The sequence below is a fragment of the Hetaerina americana genome, unplaced genomic scaffold (genome assembly GCF_022747635.1).
Source record: "Hetaerina americana unplaced genomic scaffold, ioHetAmer1.1.p SCAF_12, whole genome shotgun sequence".
NCBI lineage: Eukaryota > Metazoa > Arthropoda > Insecta > Odonata > Calopterygidae > Hetaerina > Hetaerina americana.
In genome coordinates this window covers 9,656,476-9,674,710 of record NW_027286292.1, presented here as the reverse complement: position 1 = coordinate 9,674,710, position 18,235 = coordinate 9,656,476, and the positions used below count along the sequence as shown (strand labels likewise).

Genomic DNA, 18,235 nt, shown 5'->3' with positions numbered 1-18,235 from the left:
TATTAACGGACCAATGAATTTCTTTACCCTTCACATTCCCCGTCATTGTAATTTCCTCCCCCATCTCCCAACTAAACTGACACCAAGCAAAACTTTTTCAACAATGTAGTAACCCCTCCCAGGCTGCTACTTAATCACCTAATTACCCAGTGCCGTTCACATTATCCATTCCCCCACTACTCTGCTGACTAATCGACGCCAAGCAAAACCTTTTTCAACAATGTATTAATTCCGTCTCCCAGCCTGCTAATTTATCAATATTACCAATCCTCCTCCTACACCCTTCCTACCTCAACCAATTCTTGCTTTCCTCCCTCCCTCCAGAGCTATTATATATACTGTGTTTGACTTGTATTTTTACATGATGATGTTATACCATAATGAAACTTAGGTCATAAATAAAAAATTTTTTCTATGTGGAAAAGCCAAGTGGTTTAATTTTAAGTTCAATAAATAGAGATGAAAAATTAAAATAAGTTGGAAGGAAAAGCCTCATACTGTTTTAGGTTGGAAACTTATCAAACTATCCACACTCAGTGGTGGTGAAGATTTTGCAAATAGGGAATTATTTACCAAAAGGTTTAAATAGGTATGTGAAAATAATTTTGTCTTACTGCATGACAATTATGCTTGATGCAAATCTACATTACTGCTACCACAAGAGAAAGGGAAATTTCTTCCTGAAATGTATATGAAAAAATTTGTTGTGGGACGTCTTACAATCAGTGTGGGCCTGAACTAACTTGTGGACGATGGAAAAAATCCCTCTAAACCACCTTTTCTGCTCCCCTCTAGTGAAGTAACTGCGGCAGGAAAGTCAATAAAATCTTCCATAAATGAGAAATATAAAATTATGCTGAAGCTGCAAATAATTTCTATTTGCAATACTTTTATGGAAGGGATTACAACTTCTGATGATCCAAGACTTCTAATTTTGTAGTAGCTCTCTAAGATGTGCAAAGCGTCTGCTCAGCTGTTAGGATAAATCATACTATACAATTGTACATGATATAATAGCTAGAGAAAAATGAATATATGTTGTACTCCTCTTGGAAGTGAACAATTGGAAATATTAATTCACAGGCAAACCTCTTTTGCCATCTATGGAAGAAAACATTTTTGCTTCCAAAAATCAATGTGTTCGATTGGGAAATTTTTCTCGAGTAATATGGCTAAAAATTATAGCCCTTACTTCATTTCACCGTGGTATTATGTATCAAACAAACTAATTGATTTTCAAATTTTTATATCATTAAGTTGAATTTAAAGAATCCAAATAAGTATAAACTGCTAATCAAGTTACCTTTTAATAATTATTGGCATTCTACCATCTAAGTATGTTTTAGATAAACACATGCTATTCAGTGGTGCAATGATACCTTTACATGTCTCTTTAAACAAACACAACCCTACATCCAATTATATACTAAACCCATCTTCTCTGTATACTTCCTTCCTCCCTTCATTCCATCCAACATCCTTTTCCTATTCCTGCCCCTTCCTTGTTTTCCTATAATTCTCCCCTCTATCACAGTCTTCAGCATCCCATTGCCAATCAAAATGCTCTGTATGCTTCTTACATGTCTGTGTTTTGTTGGGTTCAATTAATAGTTTTCTAAACTTGTCTTGTTTGCATGGATTTTCCCAGCTTACTTTCCTCACATTATATGTGTCCCTATGATATCTCTCAATAATCTCTTCTCCCACCATACTGAGCCCATTATTTGTTTACCATTCTTTCTACTTCATCTTTTCCATCCTTCTCCACACCCATATTTATTAAAATCCTACAATATATGTCTAGCATCGTCTTCAATGACCATGTTTTCTTGCTGCTCAAAACCAACCCCCAAGTTTTAACAAGCCTTTTCTTAATACCCTTACTCAGTGTCCCTTTGATCAATGCCTTCCTTGTGAAAGCTTCTTTGTCTACATGTATGTATCTTCTAATTTCCTTACAATTTTGACCATTTTGGGGAAAAACAGTTCAAGATGGGTATACTCTTCCTCTTGCAAGTATTCAATAAACCACAAGTGTGTGCGGACTGATACACGAAAGGTTGATAATCGCAAGCCTAAATGATAAAATGAATTTTTCCCTGACTTTCCAGTTCTTCGCATGTCTCTAATCATTTCCCACACACATACTTTGAAAAGCACTGGTGATTACACCCCATATTTTACCATTCTCCATCCTGGCTCTTCCACCTTTCACGCACACCTGAGCAGTCTGAGACTTGTGCAGGTTGCAGATACATATCCTATCCCTTCAATATATTTTTATTTTCTGTAGCATGTTCATTAATGCTGCCATATTCACTCTATTGAATGCCTTCTTGAAATCTATCTTATGGACAAATACATAATGATTGAAATTCATGTTTTTCTGTATTAGTTACTTCATTACTGCTATGCTATCATGCATCTCTCCCCTTTCTGAGCCCAAAATGATCACCCCCTATGTAATTGTTTGCTGTGTTTGAAATTAAATTTTTTTCTGTAATCTTCACAGAATACCTTTCCTTTATTTTGCATTGGAACTAATATTGATCTGATGAAGTCATTCAGCCAAGTTCTTCCATCAGAAATTCCATGAATTAGGTCATGTAAGCTCTTCCTCATAAATTTTCCTTAGCCCTTCAGTTGTTCCACCATAGTTTTATATACCCGCACAGCCTTATTTCGGTTCAATTTCCGTAATGTCCTATCTATCTCACTGTCAAGTTTGTCTGGACCTAGGCTAGCCTCATTTACATTATATTATCCATGTAAACCTTGCCTAATGGTTTTACCGTGTAGTCCTTCTAATTAATTGATTCTATTCCTACCATCTCTCTTTTGTTTTTTCAGTTCAATGAATAATTTTCTTAACTTGTGTTGTTTCCATGGATTTTCCCTTCTTAACTTCCTAGCATTGCTTTGTTTTTGTACGGTATGGTTTCAGGCTTCACTTAATAGTAGTATATGATATCAATATTAAATTCAAATATAACAAATATTTAATGTAGATTTCTTCAGTGGTTTCACCTTCCTGTGCCAGTCATTATTATCACCTTTCTTCTGTAAACTTCCAACATCCTCGCCCTGTCTTCCACTGCGCTTCGTTTTTCTATAAGTCTCACTCTCCAAATTATTGCTCAATTCTTTATACTTCCTTTTATATAACTTTGTCTAATAATAATAGTTTTTCAATTGTATTTCCTCCCCTCTAATTCTAATCATCCTGTTTCTAATATATGGTTCGTTATCATTTTCTTATCTACTGTTCCTATGGTTTTGTTTGCAGTTTTTGATTTTCTATTTTTGACATCTATTTTTCTTCTTTAATACACAGCTCCCTTTTCTTACACACATTCTCTCTACAACCTGCTGTTACTCCTTTCTTGTCATTCTAGTTTATGCTTCTACATTCCATTACTTCAACTGCCTTCCCTATTTTATCCATCTGAATGTGATTACCTTACTTCATTACTAAGTTATACTCTAAATCCTCATATGCTCCAGGAAATAGAAAATTAAGTATGGCTTTCCTAAATTTTTGCCTAACCATAATAAAGTCTATAGTCATATCTTTCTAAATCTATGAGTATTTTCCATGTATATGTATGGATTTTGTGGGGTTTAAATTGTGTTCATTCATTAAGACCTGTATTCTGCAGAAATGAACTGCTTTCTCTCTGTGGTTATTTACCCTACTTAACTAACATCTCTTTCTTTGCCATCCATCACATTTCAATCACATGTCATTATCCAATGTTTCCTTCCAGGATATTCCTTAATTATTTCTTGTAATAGATTGTATACACTATTAGCTTCTTCCTACCTAGGAGTCATAGGTAAGAGGAAGTGCACGCCATTGATGGGAAGACACATATAGTTTATGTAAAGGAAACTTCAAAGGGCTTCGGAAATTAAAATCGAGGTTTAAATATATTTAAATATAATTAAGCATTTAAGTTTAAAATGGGGTTAGATGAGGTAAAATACAGCATAAAAATTTGGTATTAAATAACTCAATTGCAGAAAGAAGCTATTTGTTGTGTTTATAATAGTAATAATAGATTAATAGCTCCTGCAGTACAAGTACCAAAGACTTGCATGAGAAATGTTTGACCAAACTATAGTTGATGTGGTGAAATGTACTTTTCAAAGTCATTACATATGAGGGTTATTCCAAAAATGTCTCATTTTTTTTAGATTAGTAGAAAGTACATTGCAAAAAATATCAGGAAACAAGCCAATTAGCATCAAATAGCATAGGATGGAGGGCTACAGTCAAACAATCTTAGGGTTGACCAACCATTGAATGAATGAATTTTTTTAGAAACACAAAAATCAGTTTATTTTCTTTTATATTTACACCATTCCTCAGGTTACCCCATATCTTACAGAAAGCATTGAACGTCATTTTTCACATAGGCTTTTGGCCAATTGTTCTTTCAACTTACGGAACAGATGGTAGTCACTGGTGGTCAAGTCCGGGCTATGGGGTAGGTTGGCGGTGATTCTCAATTTCAACTGTTGCAGGAGAGTGACATTTTGATGGGCACAATGTTGGCGAGCATGTTGTGTAGAAGGCCTTGCACAACATTCTCTTGTCTGGTTCTGAATGTTGGTGTGAGTTTTTCTGGTGTTTCACAGCACCTGTCAATGTTCATTGTGTTTCAAGCAGGCCTAAAGACGACCAACAGTACCTCCTTACGATCCCAAAACTCGGTTGTCATGACTTAACCGGCAGGCTTTGTTTGTTTGAATTGTTGGTTTCAGTGAAGATTCCCCCATTGGCATGATTGTTAAGGCAAGCCTTGGGTGTAAAGTGGAATGGCCAGGTTTCACTACCCATGACATTGTTTTTACATCCATACATGACTCTGTACATTTCTGTCTATTGGTGTTGAATATAAATTGGTGCAATGTGTTTTGCATTATAGAAACCAAATAACTGCTTGAACTTCGCACTTGATCATAACATCCAATGGTAGCAAGCTTCTTTCTCAGTGGCTACCAAGCCAAGAATGAGTGTCCCAGCGAGGTATACATATGCTTGTTTAGGAGTGAGGGAATCAACAATCACAAATTTGACAACACAAATTAATGTGACTAAGAGCCACATGAACCATTTCCCAACATCCTCAATACTTTTTAAGGCTACTTCGGGGAATACTCTCATGCCTTATAAATAATATTTTAATCAAGTTCACATATGCCATTATGCATTTCACAGTATTTAATAATGTTTAAGTAAATGATTGTTACAATATGAAGTTTGTTCGAAGAAGACCGTTCGTAAACCTCTTTCCTTTTTCCTTGTCATTTTTTGCTGGAAAATCCTTTGATAAATATTACTCCCTCTTTTAAGATACATCTTTAAACTGCAAATTGTTCTTGAAATCCAGTAATACTGTTGATATAATAGACCTTAAATTATGCTAGACAAAACATTTATTTAACATTTGAGTTTTCACAAATTTGGCAGTAGTTTAAGGGTTAAAAACTGCAGTAACCATGTAAGTTAAAGGATTAACGGTAATGAATCAACTGAGTGTATTACACCTGGAAATGTTTTTTCCCATTCTAAAGCAGTTATACAAGAAATTGAAAAATCCTTAATTTTCTTCCATGGCTATATATGGTGTGTAAAGAATCCAGTACAGTTGAAATACCAACCACCAGTGGCTGAAGCTACTCCCTTTCCTCTGCATTTGGGATCAGTAACACATTAAGCCTTTGTTTGTCAAGGACTATTTTTCCAGGACATTGTTCCTCTCTGAAGCGTAGTGTTTCTGCTGGCTGTCTCATTTGCATCTAAAGCAACTTTTGGACTATATCCTTCAAGAAGTATATTAAATTTTTATACCTTCCACCCAGTTGCAATCTTGACATCAGCACTTTTTCTTTCACTGCATACAGCCTTTTATACAAGATTGTGTCTATTTTTAAACTTATTACCAACCAACCATTGGATACTGTGAAATCTTCCATTCCCAAAATTGTGGGATTGTACAATCCTTTTTCTCTTATGATGGAGCCATTCATGGCTATATTTAACACTATCAATTAAAAACATCTCTTTCAGTAATTCTTCATACTTGAAATTCTTGACATTTTCTCATTTAAGATAAATGCCCATGCTGGTTTGCATGTTACTGAATCGAATTGTGATTTTTCACGATTGTGTTTTGTGTGGAGGCCTTCAATCTTAGGTATTTCACCTGATCAATACAGATTCAGTAATCAGAATTGGCTTATTCCAGAATTTTTATCTTCCTCTCAGTTGAAAATATTGTTTTTCACCTCTGCAAAATGTATTTAAAGCCATTTTAGGCCCTTTCTCTAAACTAGTAAAAAAATTTAAATGTTACATATATATCAGACCTCATTTAGGAAAAACTTAGCATATACTTCTCTTTCTTTAAACATTTAAATGCAACATTATCTTTTCTGTCACATTCATATCCCATGAGATTTTCATATTATGAGGTGAGAAAAATCAAAGCTCTACATTGCAAGAAATTAATCATTTACCATATAGACAATTATTTTATTTGGTGTCATGAAAAGAAAAAGAATACAATGCCGCCATCCTTTTTCAATTTCGTCCTTTGCCAGCTATTTTTTTTCCTTCCTGTGTTATTGGTTTAGCTTTCTGAGTTGAAGATAGTCTGCTATTCACTTTATACTACACTATTGTATTCATGTAAAAATATGATTTCCTCCTTAAAAAGTAGCTTTAAACCAATAAAATACTTTACATTGCTAAGACGTGAATTAATCATAAGGAATGAAGGAGAAGTGTCAGTATGTATCCAATTATGTGCAGTCTTATATTTTCTTTGTGTTTCTGTTATTCTTGTATTTCAATTATCTGTGCTTCATCATGCATCCATTAGCATTTGCTCCAATCAATAGATTGGACATTAAACTCCACTGGTTATAATATAGCAATAGTTATTTTGGGATTTGAAACTTGATTTCCTGGTTTAGTATTGGATTATCTTTGTTGTCTTGTGGCTTATAGAATGCACCACATACATGGGTAGTAGTCAAAGTTTCTGAACAAAACAATATTTGTCTTGAAATTTTTACTTTTTCAGCGTAGACTCCTTTTTAGTCGATACACTCTTTCCAGTGATTCACTCACTTTTAACTGTTCCAAACAGTAGTTGACATCTTTCTCAGCAAAATGTGTTTGCATATTGGATAACCTCATTTTTAGTTGAAAATCTCTGTCAAATCAGGAAATAGGGAAAAGTGACTGGGGCCAGATTAGGTGAATGCAGGGGTGTATACTCTATGCTGTGGTCAACCAATTCAAAGAGCAATTCATGATGAATAAGAATTACTTAATTTTTCCACACAATCTTTTATTTTTACGACCGGGTTTCGACGAGGATCGTCATCATCAGGTTCTGATGATGACGATCCTCGTCGAAACCCGGTCGTAAAAATAAAAGATTGTGTGGAAAAATTAAGTAATTCTTATTCATTATGAATCGTTTCCACAAAGTGACGGCGGATACTATACAGTATAGCAATTCATGAGTTTTAGCCATGGCAATTGCCAAAGTGCCACAAGGTGTGTTGTCCTGATGGAAAAGTACTTTTTTCTTCTTTAAATGCAGTCTGTTTTTGCAATTTCTGCCATCAGCTTATCAAGTAATGCTAGTAAGGGCCTAAGAAAATATTCATTCCAATGCATTCCAAATTGAGCAAACATAGCACTCAATGCGTGAAGGGCGTACACATGTCCAATTCTTCAGTCAATATATGACAAATGCATTGTTTTGACATGCCCGTAGGCTATGCTATCACTCTAACCTTAATTCAGCAATCGTTCAGTGCAATTTGGTGAACTTTTTCAATGTTATCAGTGGTTGTTGCAGTTTTTGGCCTTCCTGAATGCTCATCTCCAGCAAAGATGTTAGGACCACGTTGAAGTTATGCTGCCCAAAAATCTTGGGTCGTAAATAATGTTGTAGGCCACTCTACAAAGTATTTAACATTTTAGGCATATAGCCTTTCAAAAATAAATATTTAATGACCATGCACAATTTTTTCTGTTTTCGCTAAAACCCTTACAACGACCTAATCTATTCATAGTCAAACAACAACTGAGTGGCTACAATGGTCAAAATTTTAGTAAATGCCTTTCACTCCTCAACATTTACTGAGAGAGCTCTCCATGTTGATGTCAAGAAGTTTTCAGATCACCATTGCTGAAAGAATCTTTTGGATTCAGGACTTATGATGAAACACCAAACACTTTTCAAATTATCAGGAATCACTCAATCCTGTTAACGCTAGAGTTTTTATATGCAATAAAGTCACCACCCCCAGTTCCGTTTACTTTGTCATTACTGTAAACATAAATGGATTAGTGAAAATTTTACTTTGGGCTATATCAATGGTTAACAGTGGTTATATCAGGTTTCTGTTCCAATAATTTTATCTGCGCCTGTGCTTTGAGTAATGTGATAATGATATAACTCTGACTTTGTTTTATTAAAACTTCAGAAATTAACTACTGTTATAGATCATGTTTCCTTGACATTACCGTTGCTTGAATATTTAGTGGGCATCTTTTTTCTTATTATTCTTAGCACACTCGAAGACAAAGTAAAATTGCTCCTCCAACTAGCTAATATTTCTCACACTAATACGAAAAGATTGTTTAGCAGTAAACTCTGAAAAAGAGTAAAGTATTAATAAAGTATAAAACGTATATTACTACAGCTATAGTACAGCTAGTGGTTGGTCACAAAAACTAATCAACTGGATCAAAGGGTTTAGTTCAGGTGATTGTTGTAGGTTTGTCAGAGCTCCCTGAGATATGTCCTTTCTCATCAAGAGTCAACTCGAGTTATTTGATGAAAATTCTGTGGGTTAACTAACTGGAAGTGTCCACTGACAAAAAAAGCCCCAAGAGGAGGAATATTCAGCAAAATTAAATGTAACTTTTCATTTTCTTGTTTACTCTTATGATGGTTTAATTTTATAGTCATTACTGTTTTTTCAAGTACTGTAATTGTGAACTATAGTTGGTCTCAACAGTTGCATCTAGTGATAGTGGGTGTATCACTTATCTTGTTAAAGTGGCACCATGGTTGAATTTGAAAATGGTAGATCTTTTTTAAACAATTTTCAAGCAACGCAGTTCATTAGCCTTGGATTAGAAGTACAGTGTTGGGATGGAAGCTTTTAGACAAATAGAAAAATTAATAGAATGGAAGATAAGTGACCAGTATTTGCTTAGTGTTTGGTAAAATTCTAATAATTAGGAAGAGTTGAAAGGGGAAGTATGAAGACACTCTTCAGTTGAAGTTGAAATCAGTGATTACCAGTAGCATATTTGTATGAGTTAAGTCTCTCCAGGTAGCCTTCTAAAGAATTATTGCCCTCATATTCTAATATGGTAGCTTTATGTCAGCTTGAAAAACAGCTTACCTGGAAAACGAGACCAAAGAGGGTGACCTAACCCCTCTGAAACTGTGAAATTTGGGAATTGGTTTCTTACATCCCTAAACTTGAGCAATCACCAGACAACTCTAGCCGAGGAATAATAGTGGTTATTCCTCTTACCCATAAGTCCAACTACCCACTTTCCAACCACCCTCTGAGTTTTATTGAAAAATGAAATGAGCTAGAACTGCCCATAACTGGCAAAAGGAAAAGTATCTCCATTTTTGTAAAGATGATGTTCTATTTGAGTTAGAAACAATATAAAGTGTTAAATTAACTTTTATTTCCCAATTTAAGGTTATTTTTCTTCAACTCGGGATTGATACAAAATGGTTGAACACTACTGGTAGGGAGCAATTTTTACAGGAAGCACTATAAATTATTTTTTAAATTTAACTTGCATATTTTCATTTTTCTTGATAAAATAAAAAAACTTAAAAAATATTTTTGAAGACTTAGATTTTAGTTATATTTTTGCAGTGTTTAGAAACAGAAAATGGAGTGCAGTTTTTTGTAGGGTAGAGAGTGCCATGTTATCTCAGCCTATGTTTTACCCTGTTTAACCTGATAATGATGCTACAGGAGGATACCTAGACTGTTGGAATAAATATTTTATGTGGAAATACATATTGTATTCTTTGATTCATGGATCAAATACACAAAGTAATCCTGGAAACTCTATTGAATGTGTGGATGCTGTTTCTTGCTACTGTTATCATATTAGGTATTGAAAGCTACCTTCAAAACTGTGGTTTTGCATCTTATGATAGAATGTTTTCATTGGATATTGGTAGACCTTTGAATAGGAAATCCCCATTTAAGTAAAATAGTAAAAAAGACCTTTTTCTAAGATAATGAAATATAATTTTTTGTTTCCATTATTTATTATACTTAATTTTGACATAAAGGCATTAAAAGAAGCAATATGCCAGTACAAATGATTTTAGCCTTAAAAAAGTTAGCTTTATGAGAGGGGTATTAGTCCAATGATCTAAATATCACATCATGTTATGTGATAAGTGTGCTTAACTGAGAATTTATTGGAAGTCATTGGCAGACTGTTCGACGTTGTATTTTTCTGAAAAGGTTTTTATTCTACTTCTACAGGGTGCCCTGCTAGCCACTGCTAGGGTGTGTGGCAGGGGGTAATTTCACACCATGCATGTAACATCAAAAATTAATTCTTAATTGTTATTTACGAGGTATGCATAGTTAAATTATTCAAATAATGCAAGCAATGATTACTACAGGTACATGCACTATGTCATCTAAGTGAGTTATACTTTTCCACCATATAAGAGGATTTGTAGATTACAAGGACAACAAGTAAAGCTAAATGAGACGAGGGTAACATGCTAAGCTACTTGGAATGAAAAAAGAAAAATTCTTCCCCCCCAAGCATTGTTGGATAATGTTATTCTGATCCCTTTTTGCTTGTGGGTAAAATGAAATTTGGAACCTAATTGTTCTACGTGTACATGGTATGAAGTACTACATAAATAAATGTATTATTGACTCACAAGTATCTTTTTTACCCCATTTCAAAACTTGATCAAATTTTTAAACCAGTCAGTAGGTAGAACTTGGAGATATCCATTGATTAGGTCTTGATTGTTGTTTTGAGGTGTCTATCGATCTAATGTTGAGTTAACTTTGTCGTCTGGTAGCATGTAAAATGTGCATACAAAATTCTTTTGGATTTAAAGCTTATGGTTAAATGCTGAACAGTTTCCAAACTTTCATCTGGCAAATGTCTCAGTCTGCTATTTAGAGAGTTCTCATCTGCAATACATCCACATACTTAAGCGGTTACTTGCAGGGTATTAAAATAAGAAATACAAACACCAGTCCAGATTCTGTTTGCATTGTTATTTCTGTTATCAGAAAAGATTTTAGGATAATTTCACTGGGCGATAACAATGGACAACCAGCTTTTGGTTCTTGTGAATATATCTGGGCATATGCTTTTAATAATGTGATGATTTTCAGTGACTTTATTTTTAAAAGCCTCAGAGGCAACTTGACTTTTTTTCTTGAATGTGTGAATTTACATGGTCCTGAAGTTTGATGACTGTGGCTTGATTACAGAAAAAATGTCTAGGTATCCAATAGAGTGACTACTGTGTAAAAATTCAGGTATTTAAAAGGTAGTTTATTTGAAAGCTATTAACTTTTCCATGCTGGGTAAATATTTGATCCAACTTATTTGGGAAACTTTAAGAGCTACAAAATAAAACCAGGCATTCATAGAATCAGATTATTCTACTTGTATCTTTGGGGTTTGAGTTAGACATTTTTATTATCAGTCATACATATTATATTCAGCATGATACCATGCCTTGAAGGATTGAAATTACTACATTGTGTGATTCGGTTAAGTTTGGTATTGTGGTTTTTACTCATACAAGGTTTCCATTATTTATTGTGTTACTATTTCATTCATACCTCTGTGAAATATTGACATTTTATGTTGATTGTGTTAAGATATTTTAATTCCCCTTCTTCATTAGACTTATGAAGAAAATTCTGTTGTATAAGGCTTTGGTAGCCCTAGCTATCATAATTAAATGATTAGCAACATAATATACAATGGAGGTTGCACAATTTAAAATTCTTATTTGGAGTAATTTATGGAAAACAATTCTTTTTTTTTAGATATTCATTGGGTAATTCATTAGGGGTCAGTTTTGGCAATGGCAACAATTGTACCAGATTATGTTATCTTATTCTTCTGATAAAAGTAAACTGTTGGGCTTACATCTTACCAAATGGCATTAGAAAATCTAAAAATAATCAAAGGTACCATATTCCATTTTATGTATTGTTAAATTATCAAACCCTTTCATGTATTATTTTCCCAGTGAAAGTGCTATTACACTCATTTACAGCTGCTTCAAAGGACATAAATTCTGTTCTTATAAATTATTTGCATTAGTAAATTAGAACATGAAATCAGACATTCTGATAGATACTCTTCAAGCCTTATTTGCAGTGCTGAGTTAATTTGTGCCTTTGGATTCTTGTGAGCATTATTTTTGAGCAGGTGTTTATTTTTAATTTTTTTTTAAAATTTTCAGTATTGCTTTCAATGGTGCATGTGTGTAATTTTTTATCTATGTGGCATTATAGGTATTTTGTGGGAAAATTCCCCGCGACATGTATGAAGATGAGCTAATTCCACTGTTTGAAAACTGTGGGAAGATATGGGACTTAAGGTTAATGATGGATCCCATGACAGGACTGAACCGAGGTTATGCTTTCATCACATTTACTGGGAAGGAAGCAGCTCAGCAAGCAGTGAGAGAGGTACAGACACATTATTTATTGTATCAATATCTATTATATTTTTCACATTGCATTTTTATAAGTAAGTTTATTTCGTTTTTGTTTTTATTTTCTCATTAATAAAATACTCCACCCTTATGCTATGTTTGCATTTAATACATTTTGTGAGATGTTCTGTAGGTTATTTTGTAAAGGTTCAAATTTCTGTGGCAAGTTCATTATAAATTGTGGTTTTTGCTGGCCTTCCAAATTTGTTAAGTTTTTGTTGAATTCATGATTTTTTTCTTGGGCCACCAAGTTTGTAAGCTTTTTGCTACAGAGCTAGAAAGTTTGAGTTGTTGATATTACCGTATTTACCCAAAACTGAGGTTAGATGTCCTTCATATACAGTTGTTTTTAAGGTATTCTTATAACCCAATATCCAATGTTGAATTACACGCTGTATATGGAGTGAAATTCACTGATCAGTTAATGGTTGAGTCAGTGCCTGTGAACTTTCAAAGCTGGTTGGTGATGAAAGTTCATTGGATTTACATTGAGTGACTACCATTACAAAGGTTATATGGTGGAATATGGCTCAAATCATGAGTGTCACTGGGGCATTTTCATTCCTTGGTGTGTTCCTTACACTATTCTTATTTTATTGTTACACTGGGGAGAGTTTTTAAAAATTGGTGTTTTTTTTACATTTGTAGAGTATATATTGACATATATTTATTGAATGTTCAATTGTTAAAATAAAATGATAACTACTTAAGGCCTTGAATGACAGTGACCTGTCAAAATGATCAGTATAGAAATGCGTGTGGAAATTAAAAAGATATCATTTTATTTTAGCATTGTAGTGTGTGTTTCAGGGAGCATGAAATTCTGTAAAATGTATCCATAGTTAAATATTATTTATTTTGAGAGCTGAATATATTTAGTTAAATAAAATTGACTACCTGAAGCTAAGACATTTGTGATAGGAGAGTATTTGCGTTAAGCCTATTTTGCTACTGCATGTTTGAAGATTACATTTATTGTATATTTTGCAACACAAAATGAAGGATAAAAACTTTGACTTGTATGACAATTGATTATATTAATTCATATATTTGTAATTTTTTCATAGGGTAACCCGATATAGTTCTTAATAAAATTGCCATTAAACCAAATACTGATTCCAAAAATAGTAGATAATGCTAATGGATAATTTTTTCTGTTTTTCATCACAAGTACTTCATTTTTATTGTCACTTGCAAATGGAAGTTTTTATTCTGTAAGCATTTCAATAAAACTTAAAAAAACTCTTGAAGCTTCAAGATATGTTTGTACCGTGAAACCGCAAATTTATGTTTTCATACAAACTTGGTGAAAAACTGTAAATTTGAATTTAGGAGGGGTTAAAGTAAAAATTATGTTTTTTTATATTTTACAAATCTAGTGTAAATTCAGGCTAATAATTAAGGATATAAACCATTATTTTCAATTATGAACAGGTGCAATAAATATGTCAGTGTAATCTGAATAATGAGGTTCTAATCACAGTTGTTCAAGTAGTTCTTTTAAGAGATCCCAGTTGAATTTCATCATCATTAGCTCATTATCAAGTTCTGTGTATCACTGCCAATGCATACTGTCATCTAATAGTTACTAAATCATGGGGTCTGAAAGAAAGAAAGTATTGTTTTTATTGACAAAATACTTCGTAATATTACCGTACGTACCTCGTACGTACGTTGCTCATTTCAAGTGTTGTTTTTGCAACACAAATATGAAGGATAAAAATATTGACTTGTAGTACAAATTATTTCATTAATGCACATATTTGAGCATTAAATATGTGTATTAATGCATACAAGAATTTAAATATGCACTGATTGCTAAGTAATGACTTGTACAAACTTACTTGAGTCTTGCCTGAGATAAACCTAGAACTATGAAATAAAAAATAGAGTTATGTGGTAAAAATAATATCAGAGTATTAAAATGTACTTGAATCCAGGTAATAAGGTGCTGAAAACACTATTGACTGAATATATATGAGCCTTCAATATATAGTGAAACCAAGAAATTCGTACCTTAAAAATACATAATTTTTAATGGTCTGAACCCATTGCATTTCAAATAATGCAGTGATAACATCAAATTCATGTTTTGAGAGATAACTAAGAACATTTAATTGAATTACATTTTCAATGGAAATTGTGACATTTGCTTCTGCCCCTTTGAGATGACTTGCAGATTTTTCAAATAAATTTGTTGCTTCAAATAGCATGACTTTTTATATTCATAACATGTATATTGTTTTGTTAAAATCACCATTTACTAGTAAATTGGCTATTATGACGTCCATTTGTCGGTAATTAAATAATCATCTATCAAGTACTCTTCTGGCATACTGCTCTAAAATATGCTAGAGTTATGTTTTAAGTGTTTTATGGTGAGAAGTTTCTTGGATTCTACAGCTTTTATTCGAATTTAGTTCTAGACATTATTTTGATTTTAAAATGATATTCATTGCTTGAAAAAGACCAGAGAAAATCAAAACATTGAAAATGACACAAAAGCGAGAAATTCTGTAAGTAGATGCAATGGGTTAAATTTTTGTGCTGCTGCATATTCATATTTCATATCTGGCCACAGTAGAAAAGGACACTTTTCAAGAAATTACTAAGAACTGTTCTTTTCACATTGCTAGTAGTAGTAGTTTTGAGGGGAGGCGACCGACAGCTAAGGTCATTTGCGCCATAGGGGATGGACAGGAAAGGATGAAGGGTGGAGAGAAACCCGGCGTCGGCATTAGCCTACTCTTTACGAAAGGCGCCAAGGGGTCCGCAGTTTAACGTCCCATCCGACGGACGGTGTACTCACTCAAAGTGCCCTCCACAAAGCACCTCAAGTAGGGATCGAGATACCTCTGAAAAATATTCAACACCGCCGGGATTTGAACCCGCGCCCTCAGGGTGGGAAGCCAGTACGTTAGCCCCCGCACCATCTCGATCCCCTTTTCACATTGCTTAAATACTTTCTTTCTTAAAGCAGCATCATAAATAACTGAGAGCTCAAGTAAATTATCATAGTTGTACATGAAAAACTAGTTTGGCTTAGTGTTTCCTGGTTGTCTTCAAAGGATTTTGCATGAATCATTAGACATTGTGTTTTTTGGTGAAAAACAAAAATAATGAACAAACTGTGTTGTTATTGTATCAACATAAAATGCTTATCTCTTATGTTTCTAGGAGAAGTTTTGCTTCAAAATGATAAGTTTGAGGACATTTATTGCACCTGTTAGTGTAAACAATTTTGTGTTCATATTCTTTATTTTTTGTTATAATATGGTAATATTTGGGAACTATAGGAATACACATTATTTTATCTTGATGGCAGGTGCCTCTAAAAAACATAAATTCAAGGTTCCACTGTGAGTTCAAGGTACATACATTGTTTCACTATACTTAAAATAAGAATGCAAACAACAAGAAAGTTGCAAAATGCTATTTTCTAAATGTGCTTCAGCTGCTCCTTTCATTACAGGAGAGCACTGCGCAGTTCCTTATAAATGCATTATGGACACATTTGTGAATTAGTTTACAAATACCACATTAAGTAAAAAATAATAAAGAACTAATTTCAATAAACTATGCATAGAAAAAATTTTTCTAATAAAGAGAACAGTTGGTGCAGAAGTATATTGCATATGTAAGTTGCATTCATGAGAAAAGGCTTCTACTCTACTTTACTTTGGCATTATCGCTCCTGCCTATAAATTTTTTACACTTCTATTTTCTACTTCACAATGAAGTGATTTCTTAATTTTAATGGGCTTATGTTCCTGGATGCTAGGGTTTTCTTGCCTGCCTTCTTGTGCATGCTTTCTTTTGGCAAGGTGACGCCTGCACTGGATTAGGGAAGAGGATGGACAACCTCAGATGGGAACACTGTAATTAATTTTTTTCTTCTGCCTAGAAATCATGAAATTGATGCAGAAATGGAAATCATGAAGGCTCTAGTAATATTATAGTAATCATATTTGTTGACATCTTGAGATTTCATTGATAATGCTTTTTTCATTAATCGGTATTAAAATGTAGGCATAATTCACTGCCCTTTTGACAGTTACCATTGTTGAAAATGAATGTGAGAAGGATAGATAAATTCTGCTTTTCTGAATTGATCGGTCTGTTTGCTGGCAGCATAGGAGTAGTGCGATAAGAGGATATGTAGTCTGGGGTAGAAAGTTGAGATGTGTTAAGGTTTCATTTGTAAGGATTCATTTGTAGTGTGTGCAGTTAAATAATTTAATTTGTCACCCTGGTTATTTTCCTCTATACTTGTGTAATAGATACTTTAATCTGGGCATATATGGACCTCTAGATCGTTTGATAGAGAAAAATATCACTAATTTATTTTCCCTTTGAGTTCCCTTTAGAATATTTTCATGATACAAGTATAGGTACATGTGAAATGGACTAATATTGCAAAGCCTCGACTGGCTGTTAGTTTATAGTTATATACTGGCCATCTCATAGTTGCATAATTATGTATTATAATGTATTCTAACTTTGGCTGCATTTAGTTGAAAATTACTCGGGTATTAGTAGGAGGGGTAAAGAAATGGAATGAATAGTCTGTGGCCATGTTCATGTAGAGTACTGTGAAATTTAATAGCTCATTCAAAATTTAAGATTTAATCTTTTGTTTCCTTTACTTATTTAAATTGAAATAAAAATGAGATATCACTGATAAATGCACTTAATTGCTGACTAATTATATTACATACAAACTAATACCCAAGTACTGTTTCTGCTGCAGCATGGTGTTTGTAGCTTCATAGGGAATTAGTTAAATCCCTTATTTGCTCTTTTCTTGGGACCACAGAAAAAAGTTCAAAATGTGGGAAAATGCAAATATTGCTAAGCATTCTTCCATGACATTGTTTGACCTTTAAGCACTGTGTTTTTGCTGGCAGTACACTAAAAAATATGCCTGGTTTGTTTGGACTATAGCATCCTTGATGTTTATTAAATTCTCACACTTTCCACCCAGTGGCAGTCTCGACATCAACTCTTCTACTTCCACCACACAACCTCTTGTATAAAAGATTGTGGCTATTTTTAAACCTATCCAACCAGCCATTGGATGCTGTGAAATCTGCAATACCGAATATTGTGGGAATGTGCGACATTTCTTGTTTTAAAATGAAATCATTCACAGGTTTTTTAAACTATTCAATTAAAACCCTTTATTTCAGTACAATTCTTCAAGCTTGGTATTCTTGATGTATTTTCTTGTTATTAATTCTTGTCTGCACTGATTTTCAAGTTTCAGAATTGAATCATAATTTTTCAGTATTGTATTTAGTGTAGAGGCCTGCGATCTTGAGATGTATCACATGAGCAATATATATTCCATCATGAGCATTAACTTGTTCCGGAATTTTTATTTACCTTCAATCAGAAATATTTTTCACCTCTTCATTTCATTGTCAAGCAGGGTACAATTTATG

At 33.5% G+C, this 18,235-nt stretch overlaps 1 protein-coding gene across 1 annotated transcript in view; it reads left to right on the top strand.

The window, feature by feature from the left end:
- Syp (synaptotagmin binding cytoplasmic RNA interacting protein) overlaps positions 1-18,235 on the top strand; it is a 128,718-nt gene that overhangs the window by 23,945 nt on the left and 86,538 nt on the right. The window contains exon 5 of the mRNA XM_071582918.1: positions 12,589-12,765. Coding sequence (XP_071439019.1) covers positions 12,589-12,765 — 177 coding nt within the window. The remainder of the gene's footprint in view (positions 1-12,588; positions 12,766-18,235) is intronic.